At 41.4% G+C, this 12,720-nt stretch overlaps 1 protein-coding gene across 1 annotated transcript in view; it reads left to right on the top strand.

Moving 5' to 3' along the window:
* The window catches only part of tmem201 (transmembrane protein 201), a 128,722-nt gene that overhangs the window by 76,148 nt on the left and 39,854 nt on the right, over positions 1–12,720 (top strand). Inside the window, exon 7 of the mRNA XM_067970337.1 lies at positions 5,540–5,760. Coding sequence (XP_067826438.1) covers positions 5,540–5,760 — 221 coding nt within the window. The remainder of the gene's footprint in view (positions 1–5,539; positions 5,761–12,720) is intronic.

The following is a 12,720-nucleotide window of genomic DNA, read 5'->3' on the forward strand; positions in this document are numbered from 1 at the left end:
GGATAGGTCAAGAGGGTTAATGGAGAGTTAGAGCTGGTTGTCGTCAGCGCACATTTGAAAGCCAAACACATAGCTTTGGATATTGTTGCCAAGGGGAACCATGTAGATGAGGAAGGAGCCAAGGATAGATCCGTAGGGGACACTGGAGATAATAGAGTGTGAGGGTAGGGAGAGAAACCATTGCTGAAGATGCTCTGGCTATGAATGGATATGTAATAATGTGACCAAGCAAGGGCAGTCCGACTGAGCTAGGCAATAGAAGTGAAGTAGAGGTGGAGGATGGTGTGATTGACCATATCAAAGGCTGCAGAGAGGGCTAATGCATCACTATCACTGTCACAGAGGATGTCATTTATGACTTTGGTTAGGGCTGTTTCGGTGCTGTGGTAGGAAAAGAAACCTAATTGGAGAGAGTCGAACATGGAATTGTGGAAAAGATAGGCACGGATTTGGGAGGTGACAACACGTTCAAGGACTTTGAAGAGGAGAGGGAGGTTGGAGATGGGACGGTGGTTTGCAAAGACAGAGGAGTCAAGGGTCGGTTTTTTTGAGAAGAGGGTAATAATGGCAGTTTTGAAAGAGAGTAGGACGGTACTTGAGACAAACCGTTCACACTGTCGGCTAGCATAGGGGCCAGGAAGGGAAGTTGGGTCGTCATTTTAGTTGGAATGGTGTCAAGGGAGCAGGAGATGGGTCTCATGGACAAGATGAGTTCAGAGAGGGCATGAGGGGAGATAGCAGAGAAACTACCAAAAGGTGCGGGCTCAAGGCTAGAACAGTGGCCATGTTTGGCTTGGTAGGCCAGAAGAAGAGGGGAAGTAACAGAGGCAGCTGAATGGATGGTCTCAATCTTGGTGACAAGGAAATCCATGAGATCCTTGCACTTGTTGGAGGTGCGCGTGGAGCGGGGGCAGGGGAGAGGCTTTTAAGAAGATGGTGGTGGAGAAAAGAAGCCAAGAGTTAGCTTTGCTCTCCAGGATAATCCTAGAGTAGTGAATGGCTTTGGCAAAGCGCAACCTGATAGTTCTTGATGTGGTCCTGCAAGATGAAGTGATACATGGCTAAATCAGTTTTGTGCCAGATATGCTCAAGTCTGCACCTCTTGACCTTGGGAGACTGAAGATGGCCATACCAGGGGGGAGCCACCAGGATGGGAGAAAGAAAAGGTGACAAAAAGATCCGGTAAAAACATTTTAATTCTAGTTCACTTGTGATGTGTTTGTGCAAATAAAGTCCTTAAATAATGGGAAACCCCTGTATTGGCCGTTTGTCATTTAGATTATGAGAGAAATTACGTTTTTAAAAAGTGAATTTTAAATCACTGGAAGTAAAGGGTGTTTTATACTTATTCCTCTTGGTCAAAATTTTATTACTGTAACAAAATGAAAGAGAACAGTAATTTGAAGACCCCTTTGCTTTTGACCGCATTCTTCTTTAAAGTAAATAGCAGTTAGTTGGAAGGATAGAACGAAAAAATCTGAATAAAGAATATCTAGTCTTGCTGTAAGCATCACACTTACTTCCTGTAACTCTTTCCCTGTCACACTTTGTTGATAACACATCTATTGTGATAAAACAGCAGAACCTCACACTCACTGTGAGCGATGCCAAAAGAGATCTGCCGGTCTTTTTGTTTTTTTTTTAAAAAGAAGCAAAAATGGGAATAACAGGGTGAAGAAAGTTTCAAATCCCATCACAACCAGATCTTGCCCTGGGCTACTAGTGACAGTGAATAAGGTTCATCCTCCTCAGTAGATTCAAAGAAAGGATGTCTCCAACATTGAGGTCAAGTCCTTGGATGTGCAGTTATAGGTGGTTTGTTGAAAGAGGACATCTCAACAAACTACATAGTTCTTTCTTGTTCTATACTCATATTCTTGTTAGCAGTGTTTTTTCTTGATGTGTTATTGGCTTAACAGTGGGGAAGGTCTATTATGAACCACTCAGTAACAACTATATGAACAGAAAGCAAAATACTGCAGATGCTGGAAAACAAAATACTGGGAACCCTCAGCAGGTCAGGCAGTATCTGTGGAGAGAGAAAGTTAGGGTTAACATTTCAGGTCAATGACCTTTCGTCAGATAGGCAGAACATCCTGTAGACTAGCATCAGGCCAGCTTACCCACCCCACGCCCAGGCCCCCAAAACATCTTACTTATCCCAAGTGATGCGCAGTTCATTGATCCTTGAACCAAGTCAGAAATGAGTGATTTGTCCGATATCAGGTGAGTTATTTCATGCCTCGCTAAGTTTATTTTAATATAATATGAATTCCGAAGCAAGGGTGGGGGAAGGGCCTTCAGTGTCCTGTTGCGATGAAATAAATAATATATAGATATGTAGCTCACATTGAGTAGGTGTGGAATGGGGATGAGTTACTTGCAGAAGTATTTGCAAGTTTTAAAACTTTTTTGACCAATTTGAGCTGTAAACATTGAGTTTTAGAGCTGCTTTGGTCAGGTTTTGTGTTTCTCCAGGTTGTCAACTTGGTAAGCCCCACCCAGCCAATTAGGGCCAGATGTTATCAGACTGTTGACGGATGCCAGTAATGTATGTGTGTTTATAACCCAGACAACCAATAAATACCTCATTAGTCAGCCATCCTTTAAAGAAGGCATGCACCAAATTCAAATGATTTTAAAGGGAAAGGGGTATTGCAAAACAGGTTCCTGAAGAGTTTTTTTTTGTGTGTGCCTTTGTTACAATTGACTTCAGAAATTTTATACTGATCCACAGAGGAATGTGCTTTTGTCTTTGAACGTGCAGTGTGTCTCCTTCCTGTTGCTTACAAAAATGTTTTTGACTTAAAGTTCCAGATCATAGAAGCAGGTCTTGAGGACCCTCAAAACTGCATTATTCTTTTGTGGAATGTTTTACGAGCATGAATAATATGAAGCTACTGTTCTGAAGTGATTCCATTAAACCAGATGTTATGCTGCAAACGGCAACAAAAGTATTTAGCTCTCAATGCAATTTTAATTGAGGAAATGTCTCAATGTTATTGCTTTCAGTTATTCAGTAATGAATGGGAAAGCATACATTTATTGAGGTGTTGGCATGCTCCAGTGACTGCCAATACAAGTCAAAGCAGAATGCTAAAATGCACTCTTCAGTAGTAAAACCTCAATATACATCATTGCTATCAGATTATAGGTGTGTGTGCCTGTTCTATTTTTATCACTGAGCTGAAAGTTAACTTTTTTTTGGTCTGTGAGCATCTGCCTGTGGTAGAATTCTGCTATAAATATAGGAACTGACATATGCCACAAATTATTTTAACAATATTTAATGGCCTGTTTCTGTGCTATACATTCTATATAGGTTATTACTTTTATGAGGAATTCACTTGGAACTAAAGTGACAGCTGGGAGGGCGAGGTGGAAGACCAGAAAGAGCCTGTATTTTTAATAGAATGGATCCCTGATGTGCACAATAGGTTGCGTTAAGCGGAAAAAAGCAGCATTGCAAGTGAACAGGAGTTGTGACACTGGGAAGAGTAATGTGTGGCTGGGACTGGCTTAATGCAGTGGAACTGCGAAGCGCCTTGGGACATTTTACTACGTTAAAGGCGCTATAGAAATGCAAGTTGGTGTTGAACTCAATTGTGTGCAACTGATGTAGCCTACAATCTTTTTAAATAGGTTCAGACTGTTCTAAAATCCCAATTTTTTCTGGTCATTATGCCTATAAAATGTGTCCACTGTGATCATTTATCTGTTTCAACTATGGAATGTTTGTCTAAACATGGCTATTTTTGGAAAATCCAGACCTTTTTGATTTGCATTTAGTGTCTGGGACCTGGTGCACAAACTAAAAGGATATTAAAATATCAATACTCGGGCCCAGTTAAAAACAGGGCAGTAACTGGAGTGGCCTTAACATGGTGCATCGTTGAGCCATATGATCAGGAAGGTTTCGAAGTTCGATCCTTATTTTGTGCCTAGGTAGTCAGACTTGGTACCAAGATGGTGGTAGGGAGGGTTCTCCATTAGGCCTTGGGGTCCTTGTGTTAGATAGAAAAATCTGATAGGTTCCTGCTCCCGATTGCTTTCCACTAAATAGCTCCTAGAAAATGTGTATTTGTAGACATCCGTTTACGACTGTATTGGGCTAGGCTGTGACATCCCACAGTTGAATAGCCTGCCACACTCCGTCTAGGCTTACAATATTTAAAATGATCATTTTGGTGGGGTACTGGAGGTGCCACCACTGCCCGTGGAACTGTACCTCAGCATGAATTGGCACTACGGGTAGTTCCAGTTTGTTTCCAAATGATTCCACAAACTGTACTTAATGAGTGATGGATTTTTATTATAAGCTGTGTTACATTTCTGCCAGTATCACACTTCAGTAATTGAAGAAACTAGATTGTGATATAATATTCAATGCAGCATTCTCTTTTTTTATTCCATTGATTTTTGTAGCTGTTGATTTATAACATTACTCGAGTTCAAATTGAGTGCGCTCTCCAGCGACTTCATAGAAAAAATTAATTCTCTTGTTTCATCAGCGCTATAAACCAGTTTCAACCAACACCACAAAAAGAATGATCTGGCCATTCACATATTTGCTATTTATAGGACCTTGGTGTGCACAAATCCGCTGTCATCTTGCCTACATTGACTGCACTTCAAAAAGTAATTCTGTTGGTCATAAAGCACCTTAGGATGAAGGTGCTATATAAATGCATGTTTGTTCGTTCTTCAAAGTTAATTGTTTTCCAATTAATTGTAAAGGAAGACTTGCATTTATATAGCACCTTTCACAACCTCAGGACGTCCCAAAGCATTCTACAGCCAATGAAGTACTTTTGAAGTGTAGTCATTGTTGTAATGTAGGAAACGCGGCAGATGATTTGCGCACACATTGTAGTCTTTGACGACGCTGGAGAAATGGTTGCACCCTTTTGTCACTAGAGTTGCTGTTCTCGTAGACATTTTACGCAGGGAGCCCAGAATAGATGCCTCGTGTTTTATTAAGTTAGACTTTCATATAATAGGCTGTTGGTAGTGATTAAATAGTGTTCTCTGTCCAGTTTAAAATTGCACAGAGCTTCTGGTTCCATATAGTTCAGTAAATGATTGGAGATTATCTGGAAATCATAGGTTACAGCACGAAAAGAGGGCCATTCAGCCCATTGAGTCCGTGCCAGCTTTATGCAAGAGCAATCCAGCTAGTCCCACTCCCCCGCCCTATCCCTGTTGCCCTGCAAATTTTTTCCTTTCAAGTACTTATCCAGTTCCCTTTTGAAAGCCATGATTGAATCTGCCTCCACCACCCTCAGGCAGTAAATTCCAGATTATAACCACTCACTGCGTAAAAAGGTTTTTTTCTCATGTCACCTTTGGTTCTTTCGCCAATCATCTTAAATCTAAGTCCTCTGGCTCTTGACCCTTCCGCCAATGGGAACAGTTTCTCTCTATTTATTCTGTCTAGGCAATGAAACCCAACCAGTTGCTGGTTATTAGAGAAGTAATGTATATCTTAACCAGGTTGGAATCTGGAGTTTTCCTTCAAACAGTCATTTGTGTTTTGCAGGTACATGTCCAGTGAATCAATCAATTCCTTCTGCAGCGATGGTGCTCTTTCACCCTGTGCTTCAAGTTCGCCATCTTCGTTCATCCCTATACCTCCGAGTATTCCTCAACTGGCAAAGCAACAACTGTGTAGAACGACCAGATGCAATTCTCCCTGCTCTCTTCCTGGTCGTCTAAACCGAGCTCTTTCCCTGGGCACCATCCCATCTCTGACAAGGACAGGTCAGTTGATCTTTTGGAACTGCATTAAGAGAAAATTAACATTCTAGCCTGATTTGACACAAAGTTGTTTTTCTGTTGATCAGTACTGCACACAGGCCCTTTGCAGCAACATATTGTTGCTGTACCATCTCTTTAATTCTGGTGATATAATCTAAGAAATGTCATGCTGCGGATGCACCTTGGAGCCAGATTTTCGTGTTGTATGTGTTTCATCTGCATTGTTAGTTTGTGTTGTCCAGTACAGAGAGGATACGTCCTAAGTGTTGATTCCTAGTCACCATTGCTGCACCCCCATTTGTTCACTCTGCTCGAGCTGGAGAGCATTTCACCCACTTTTTGGAGCATTTGGACATGAGTGAATCCTCCCTCAGTGAATCACTTGGGAGGTGGTCTTCCATCGGGAAAGCCAAGCATGCCTGATGGAAGCTTTGCTGTTAGCCAAGTGATGAGCAGGTGTCAAAACCATCAATAAACCCATATTATCTGCTGCTTTCTTCAAACTACAGAAGGAGTGAATGTGAGATAAAACCTGAAGTGAAGTCAAAGCAGACAGAGCTATGCTCTGTTCCATACATAGTTATAGTAAAATAGTGTGGTTTCTCTTATTATATAATAGAAAGTGAATAGCAATGCAAATTTTATCTTGAACTTCCACATGCGTGCTCTAACTGCCACTTTTGATGCATTTTCTCTCTCTCTATGTAGATTTTGGCAGGCTGTAATCACTATGGCTGTTGGTTCTTGGGATCTTATAGCTGACTTGCATGTTTAATTTGAACATATAAACCCACGTTTGTATTCTAACAGCGTAATGAGGGGCATATATTGGATCTTTCAAAATGTTCGTTTTGATTCAGTAAATTATAATGTAATTTGTGAATACTGTTGGGGGATGATTTTAACCCCCAAGAACGGGTGGGTTGGGGGCGGGTGGGAGTTGAAAGTGGTTGTTTTTTTGGGTTGCAACCGCAAAATTTTCAGACTTTACGTTCCCAGTGGGAAGCTGGTACTTTTACGCGCCCAAGTTAAACCCGGAAATAAAGCCGGGTTGTGGTCGCCACCCAAAAAACAACTATTTTCAACTCCCACCCTCCCCCAACCCACCTGTTCTTGGGGGTTAAAATCGCCCCCTTAAGGTCTATAGTAGGTCAGTGCTTTGAGGTAACTCTGCACCTAGTTATGCTCTGGATCAAAAATACAGCTGATAACATTGCACAAAGTATTAAGATTCATTACAAATCAGTTTACAAACAAAAGATCCCCAATGACCATTCTCAATTTGCAGTACTATTGTACATGTGACACTGCGTGTAATCATTTTAAATATATTTGCATGGTATTATCTACATACTTGAAGTGGAAAAATTTGTAGGGCTATGAGGAGAGAGATGGGAAGCGGGACTAATTGGTAGTTCTTCCAGAGAGCCGGCACAAGCACGATGAGACGAATGGCCTCCTTATGTGCTGTATGATAATCTTTAAGATCACTGCAGCCTGCATCAAGATGGAAATTCCACAAAGGCTATTACATCATATTTATACTGTGCTGTGTTCTTGCTTCCTCCATATAGCTGTTGGTGTGTCAGATAGTCATTGGGAACAGGTGTGTAAGGACAACAGATGACCAGGATAGCCCTAATTATCCCCAACTAATTAGTTATTTGACTTTCCTCTATAGAACTAGACTAAATTGGATTTGTAGATTCTCCAGGGTATTGAAAGGTTAAAAATGTGTCACTAGCTAAGAAAGCTTTTACAAGCCGTTAATATCTCTTGGCCCATATCCGTCTTGCTCAGTGTAATATGGAACCCCTCATTCTCTCGACCTGTTCTTGTGACAGATCAGACTTTTTTTTCCAATTAATGGCCCCTCTTTGTAAAAAGAAAATTAAGTGCTGTTTCATATTTCTAGACTGCAAGGCCCTTTTCTAAAAAAAAATTCTGTGCACACAAAGAATCTTGTTGCGAATACACACCTTTTTTGAAGTTTTTCACGTTCATTTTTCTACTTTCTAAATCTTCCTCAAAAATATTAATCCCCCCCCCCACCCCATACACAAAAAGTTGAAAATTTAAAAAAAATTCAGTGCATTTTTAATGGCCAGCAGCTTAGTTAATGAAGATATTCTTTCCAAAAGGGAGTGCAATACATCCTTTCTGATGCAGACAAGGCGTGGCCAGTGGTCATGGTTTTCAAACTTTTCTGTGTGAGACAATGGGTCAATTTTAACCCTACCTTTCCGGCAGAAACCGGATGGGTAAATCGTTTAAACCAAACAAGTTAGTTACCCGCCCAGAACTCGTCCCTTCTGGCTGTCTACGATCTTCACCTGCAGGGTTTTGCAGGCAGCTGAGGTGGATTTATGCAAATCAGGGTCCTATTGCATCGATAATTTGAACCCAGGCCTGAGTGGGGTAGTCGTTGCGGCTTTCCTGTCAGGTGAAACCTGGTCGTCAGCTGTCCGGTAGGACAAAGAGGTCCAAAAGCTAAGTCAGAAACTTTCCTTTGTGTGGCCAGGAAGAGCAGGAGTCGCGGTCTCCACTGAGAAACTGGGATTGTTCTCCTTTAAAGCAGAGAAGATTAAGGGCAGATTTGATAGAGGCGTTCAAAATCATGAAGGGTTTTGATAGAGTAAATAAGGAGAAACTGTTTCCACTGGCAGAAGTGTCGGTAACCAGAGGAAACACGTTTAAGGTAATTGGTGAAAGAGTCAGAGGTGAGATGAGAATTTTTTTTTACGCAGCGCGTTATTCTGATCTGCAATGCACTGTCTGAAGGGGTGGTGGAAGCAGATTCATTGGTACCTTTCAAAAGGGAATTGGATAAATACTTGAAGGGGGAGAAAATTTTCAGGGCTTTGGGAAAAGAACAGGGAAGTGGATTAATTGGATAGCTCTTTCAAAAAGCCGGCATAGGCACCATGGGCTGAATGACCTCCTTTTATGCTATAAGATTCTATGATTCAATCACCCCTAACCACCCACGACCCTCCTAAAACTCTCTTTCCACCAGTGGACGCTGACTGGCAGCCCAGGGATGCCCAATGTTCAACAGCCATCAGATGCTCTGTCACTTTCCACCCAAAACGGGCAAAAGTGGACCGGCAGCTAAAACCGCCGACAGCCTCCTGCTGCCTTCCGCTAGCAGGTGGGGCAATAACTCGCCAGAGTGGTTTCCCTCCAGAAACCTGTTCCAACGTCAGCTTGCCCCCTCCCCCAAATGTCTGCAAATACTGACCCCCCTGCCAGCCACCCAAAGGAAAAGGTCACCATCGTGGCAGAAAATAATTTTTATTAGTTTATACAGCAAAAGAAATAACTTGCTATCAAGCCAACAAATACAAGAAATCTGCGGACAGTTGGTTGTAAATCTAATCTGGCCGATTCCCCTGGTATCCCCTTGTGGATTCTCTGCGAGCCCAGTTTGAAAATCGATGGTGCAGTGAAGAGTTGCAACTGGCTACAAAGCTCCAGGTATCGGTCAGGTTGTGTGGTGGAAGTGACGAGTCGGGGGTCAGATGATTCCTCAAAGGGAGGGGAGAGTAAGGCAGCTGCGTTGCCCTTTCCATACCTTCTAGTAACCGGATGATGAATGACATTAGCAGAGACCCTGGTGCAGCTCCTGTGCAAATCCTTTCAACTGGGCAATTTTTGCAGGAGGAGAAATAACGTACGTGGACGTCGGAAGGAAAGAGTCTTCCATCTCTCAGAAATGATCAGAGAATTGATATTTACAGTAAAATTAGAAAAAAAAATCCTGGATCTCTGATCAGCTGCTGCACAAAAATAGCTGAGGCCGTTTTCTGGAGAGGGTTGAGATTTGAGCCTTATAAGTGAAAGTCTGTGTAAATCTTGTACCTTTGTGATGTGCGACCTACGTTTTGAATTATTCCCAGATCCTCCTCTTAACAACAGTTTATTTTCAGGGGAGTGACTTTTTTCATGTCTTTGTGGGTGAGCGTTGCTCCCTTTTTTTGATTTAATTATTTAAAAACTTGTCAATACGTGACCATAAAATTAATCAACATTCGTACTAAGTACTCTGCAGTAATAGTAAAAGTAGTACCTGTCAGAATGTGAAGTATGGCTTTCATAGTAGGCTCGCTTTTACAAGCAACAAAGTCTACCACAAACTCCTGGTTGAACTCCTTCAACACGTATAGAACATGCCGACATGGTTTTGATGTGGCATCACTTTTTTTTTTAAAAGCTATCAGATGCTGTGAAGGACCAGCACAATTACAGACATAGTTTTATGGTAAAACTAATAATTAAATACTTTTTTGAGTGAGAAGAAACTGGTCCTAATATAATTTATGATTTGGCCACACAAGAGGATCGTAATTGTTTTTGAAGCTTTGCCAAGAATTGCAATAATAGATTTGAAGTTTAATTTTTACAATAGGTTCAGATTGTGTCGCACAACCAAATTCATTACACAGATGTTGCTGCATTGCTCAATCAATTTTTCCTTAATGATCATTGTAATTTATTTTATAATCACTTGGATCTGATGATTTTGTGTGAAGTTTATGCTTTTTAAAGCTCTACATTTGTGACTATTTGTTTAGACTGAGTTACTCTCAGTCTAATTGACCATACCATCAAAAAAAAGTTCTTAATCACCTTAAGGTGAAGCATCAGGTGAACAGTGAAGATTTAATGAGTGACATTTATTGCCACTGTGCTACTGCTAAAGAGCGTGGCACGAAACAGTTTAACAAGGCAGAAAGCATGGATTGTATCTCGATCCTTGTTTCATCACTCTCCTTTCCTGGACATAGCGGTTTCGCACTGTGCTTCTGTGGACAGAGCAGGGACTTTATTAATTCAGATTGAGGAGTGTTACCAGAAGAACTGAAATGATTCTGTGGCACCATGCCACTGTGCCATCATTCACAGAAAACATATATAGAAATCTTCCATCTAGTGTGAATCTGTCTCAATTAAGGCGCAAGCCTCAGGTATTTTTAAAAAGAAACTCGTCATTTCGTGCTGCTTTTTCTGACCGTGATCACCTGGCATCTCCCAAAGTGGTAGGAGCTGCTAATTTACCAGCAATTGCCAATGCACAGAAACTGCCCTTTACCTCTCCAACTAACATCAGGAAGTGTCTGTTTAGATCACCTCACTATAGATGGTACTTGAGCAATGGGCTTAAGGAGAGAAGCTAGGTTCATCTTAGCAGTTAAACAGGTCAACCGTATTCCAGGCTCCACACTGCCCATGATTGGTGCCACAGCAGAATATAAAACAGATGGAAGAGCCACACATTACCAACAATCATAATCTCATCTCAAAGCTGAATTAATTCTAACACTGGAAGTGTAAAACAAAATATTACCATTGAAAAATATTTTTTTTGCTGAATATTAGGTGGCGCAAAGCAACCACTGTACAGATGGACATTGTTGATGGAGTATTTCTTGTTGAGTTCTGACTGCAGCAACTTAAGTTTCATGAGTTTTTTTTACTGTCTGTTAACCTTGTTACTATTTAAAACAGCTGTGCCCTCTAATGAGATGAAAATAAATTCTCTCTTCTCTTCCTCCCCTTCCCAACACACAGGAATACATAGAAATCACCACACAGAAACTGGCAGTTCGACCCAAGCAGTCTGTGTTGGTGTTTATCCTCTGTGAACGTTAGTCTTAGTCTCATTTGCCTGCCCTATATAAATTTTTCCTGCTCTCTGTCCTAAACTTCTTGCATTTCATTTTATATCTATGTCTCTCTCTTATTGTACTGACTTCTGCACAACAGCTGTCAATGATCATTGGTGTCTTGTGACTATCAGGAGGGGTGATTCAAGTGTTATGAAGTCCGATAAGGTGCACTCAGCAGTTCTCTCCTTGACGACGTGGCATGTTGCTTTTGTTGGGCATCCAACTTTGCAGCTGGATGAGAACAGACAACATCTGTATCTTTCTCCTTTCACCAAAAAAAGGCAATTGAAGGGATTCAAATTTGTCAACTTTCCACCGAGGAATCTACTGCTCATTTGAGTCTGTCACAATTCTTAATTCACAGCGGACCCTTGATTTTCATCGTACTGTGCCAGTTTGGCTTATTGGGTTGCACCCTCATCTCTGCCTTTTAGGTTGTGGGTTCATGCCGCACTCCAGAAGTTGACCACGTAACCTAAGCTGACTCATCAGTACAGTACTGAGGGAGTGCTGCATTGTTGGAGGAATTGTCCTTCAGATGAGACATTAAACCAAGGTGGTTTAATGTCTCAGGTGAAGGTAAAATATCCCACGGCACTGTCTGAAGAAGAGCAGGGAGTTCTTTGTATCCTCGCCAACATTCATCCTCAACCAACGCCACCAAAAGCCGATTAATTGATCATTTTTCTCATTTGCTATTCTTCGGTTCCTTGCTGTGTGTCTACACTTAAGAAGTAATTAACTGCAAAGCACTTGGAGACGTCTGCAAATTCCTTCTCTCTCTTTACTCATAATCTCTATGATTACAATGTTCAGCATGCTTACAAAACGGCTGAATGTTGACTAATAATTGACTTGGCTTTCATTACTGCAACAGTTAGTACTGTAGTGTTAACCGCTTTGATTTTCTGTGGGGCATTGTGCCTCTAAGGGTCTGTATGTTGTGCACTTGACTATATATGGTCAGGAACACATCAAAGTTTTTTACTTTTGTTTCTACATTACACTTCAAAAAAAAAAGTACTTCATCGGCAATAAAGCCCTTTGGGATGCCCTGAGGTTGTGAGAGGCGCTGTGTAAATGCAAGCCTTTCTTTATTGTAGCAGTTAAACCATGCCACTGTTTTGTGAATTATGATCCTTGTTGAATTGCATCATTGCCAGAAGTAACTGAAAACGAAAGCAATCGAGAATCTGCTCTCCAGTATTTTTCAGTCCAGTAATTGCAGTGGAAACTGGTCTACAGCCAGATGCTGTACATTTCTGACACTGAAGTACTGAAGTGTTCTGTGTGC

The sequence above is a fragment of the Heptranchias perlo genome, chromosome 32, assembly GCF_035084215.1.
Source record: "Heptranchias perlo isolate sHepPer1 chromosome 32, sHepPer1.hap1, whole genome shotgun sequence".
Lineage (NCBI taxonomy): Eukaryota > Metazoa > Chordata > Chondrichthyes > Hexanchiformes > Hexanchidae > Heptranchias > Heptranchias perlo.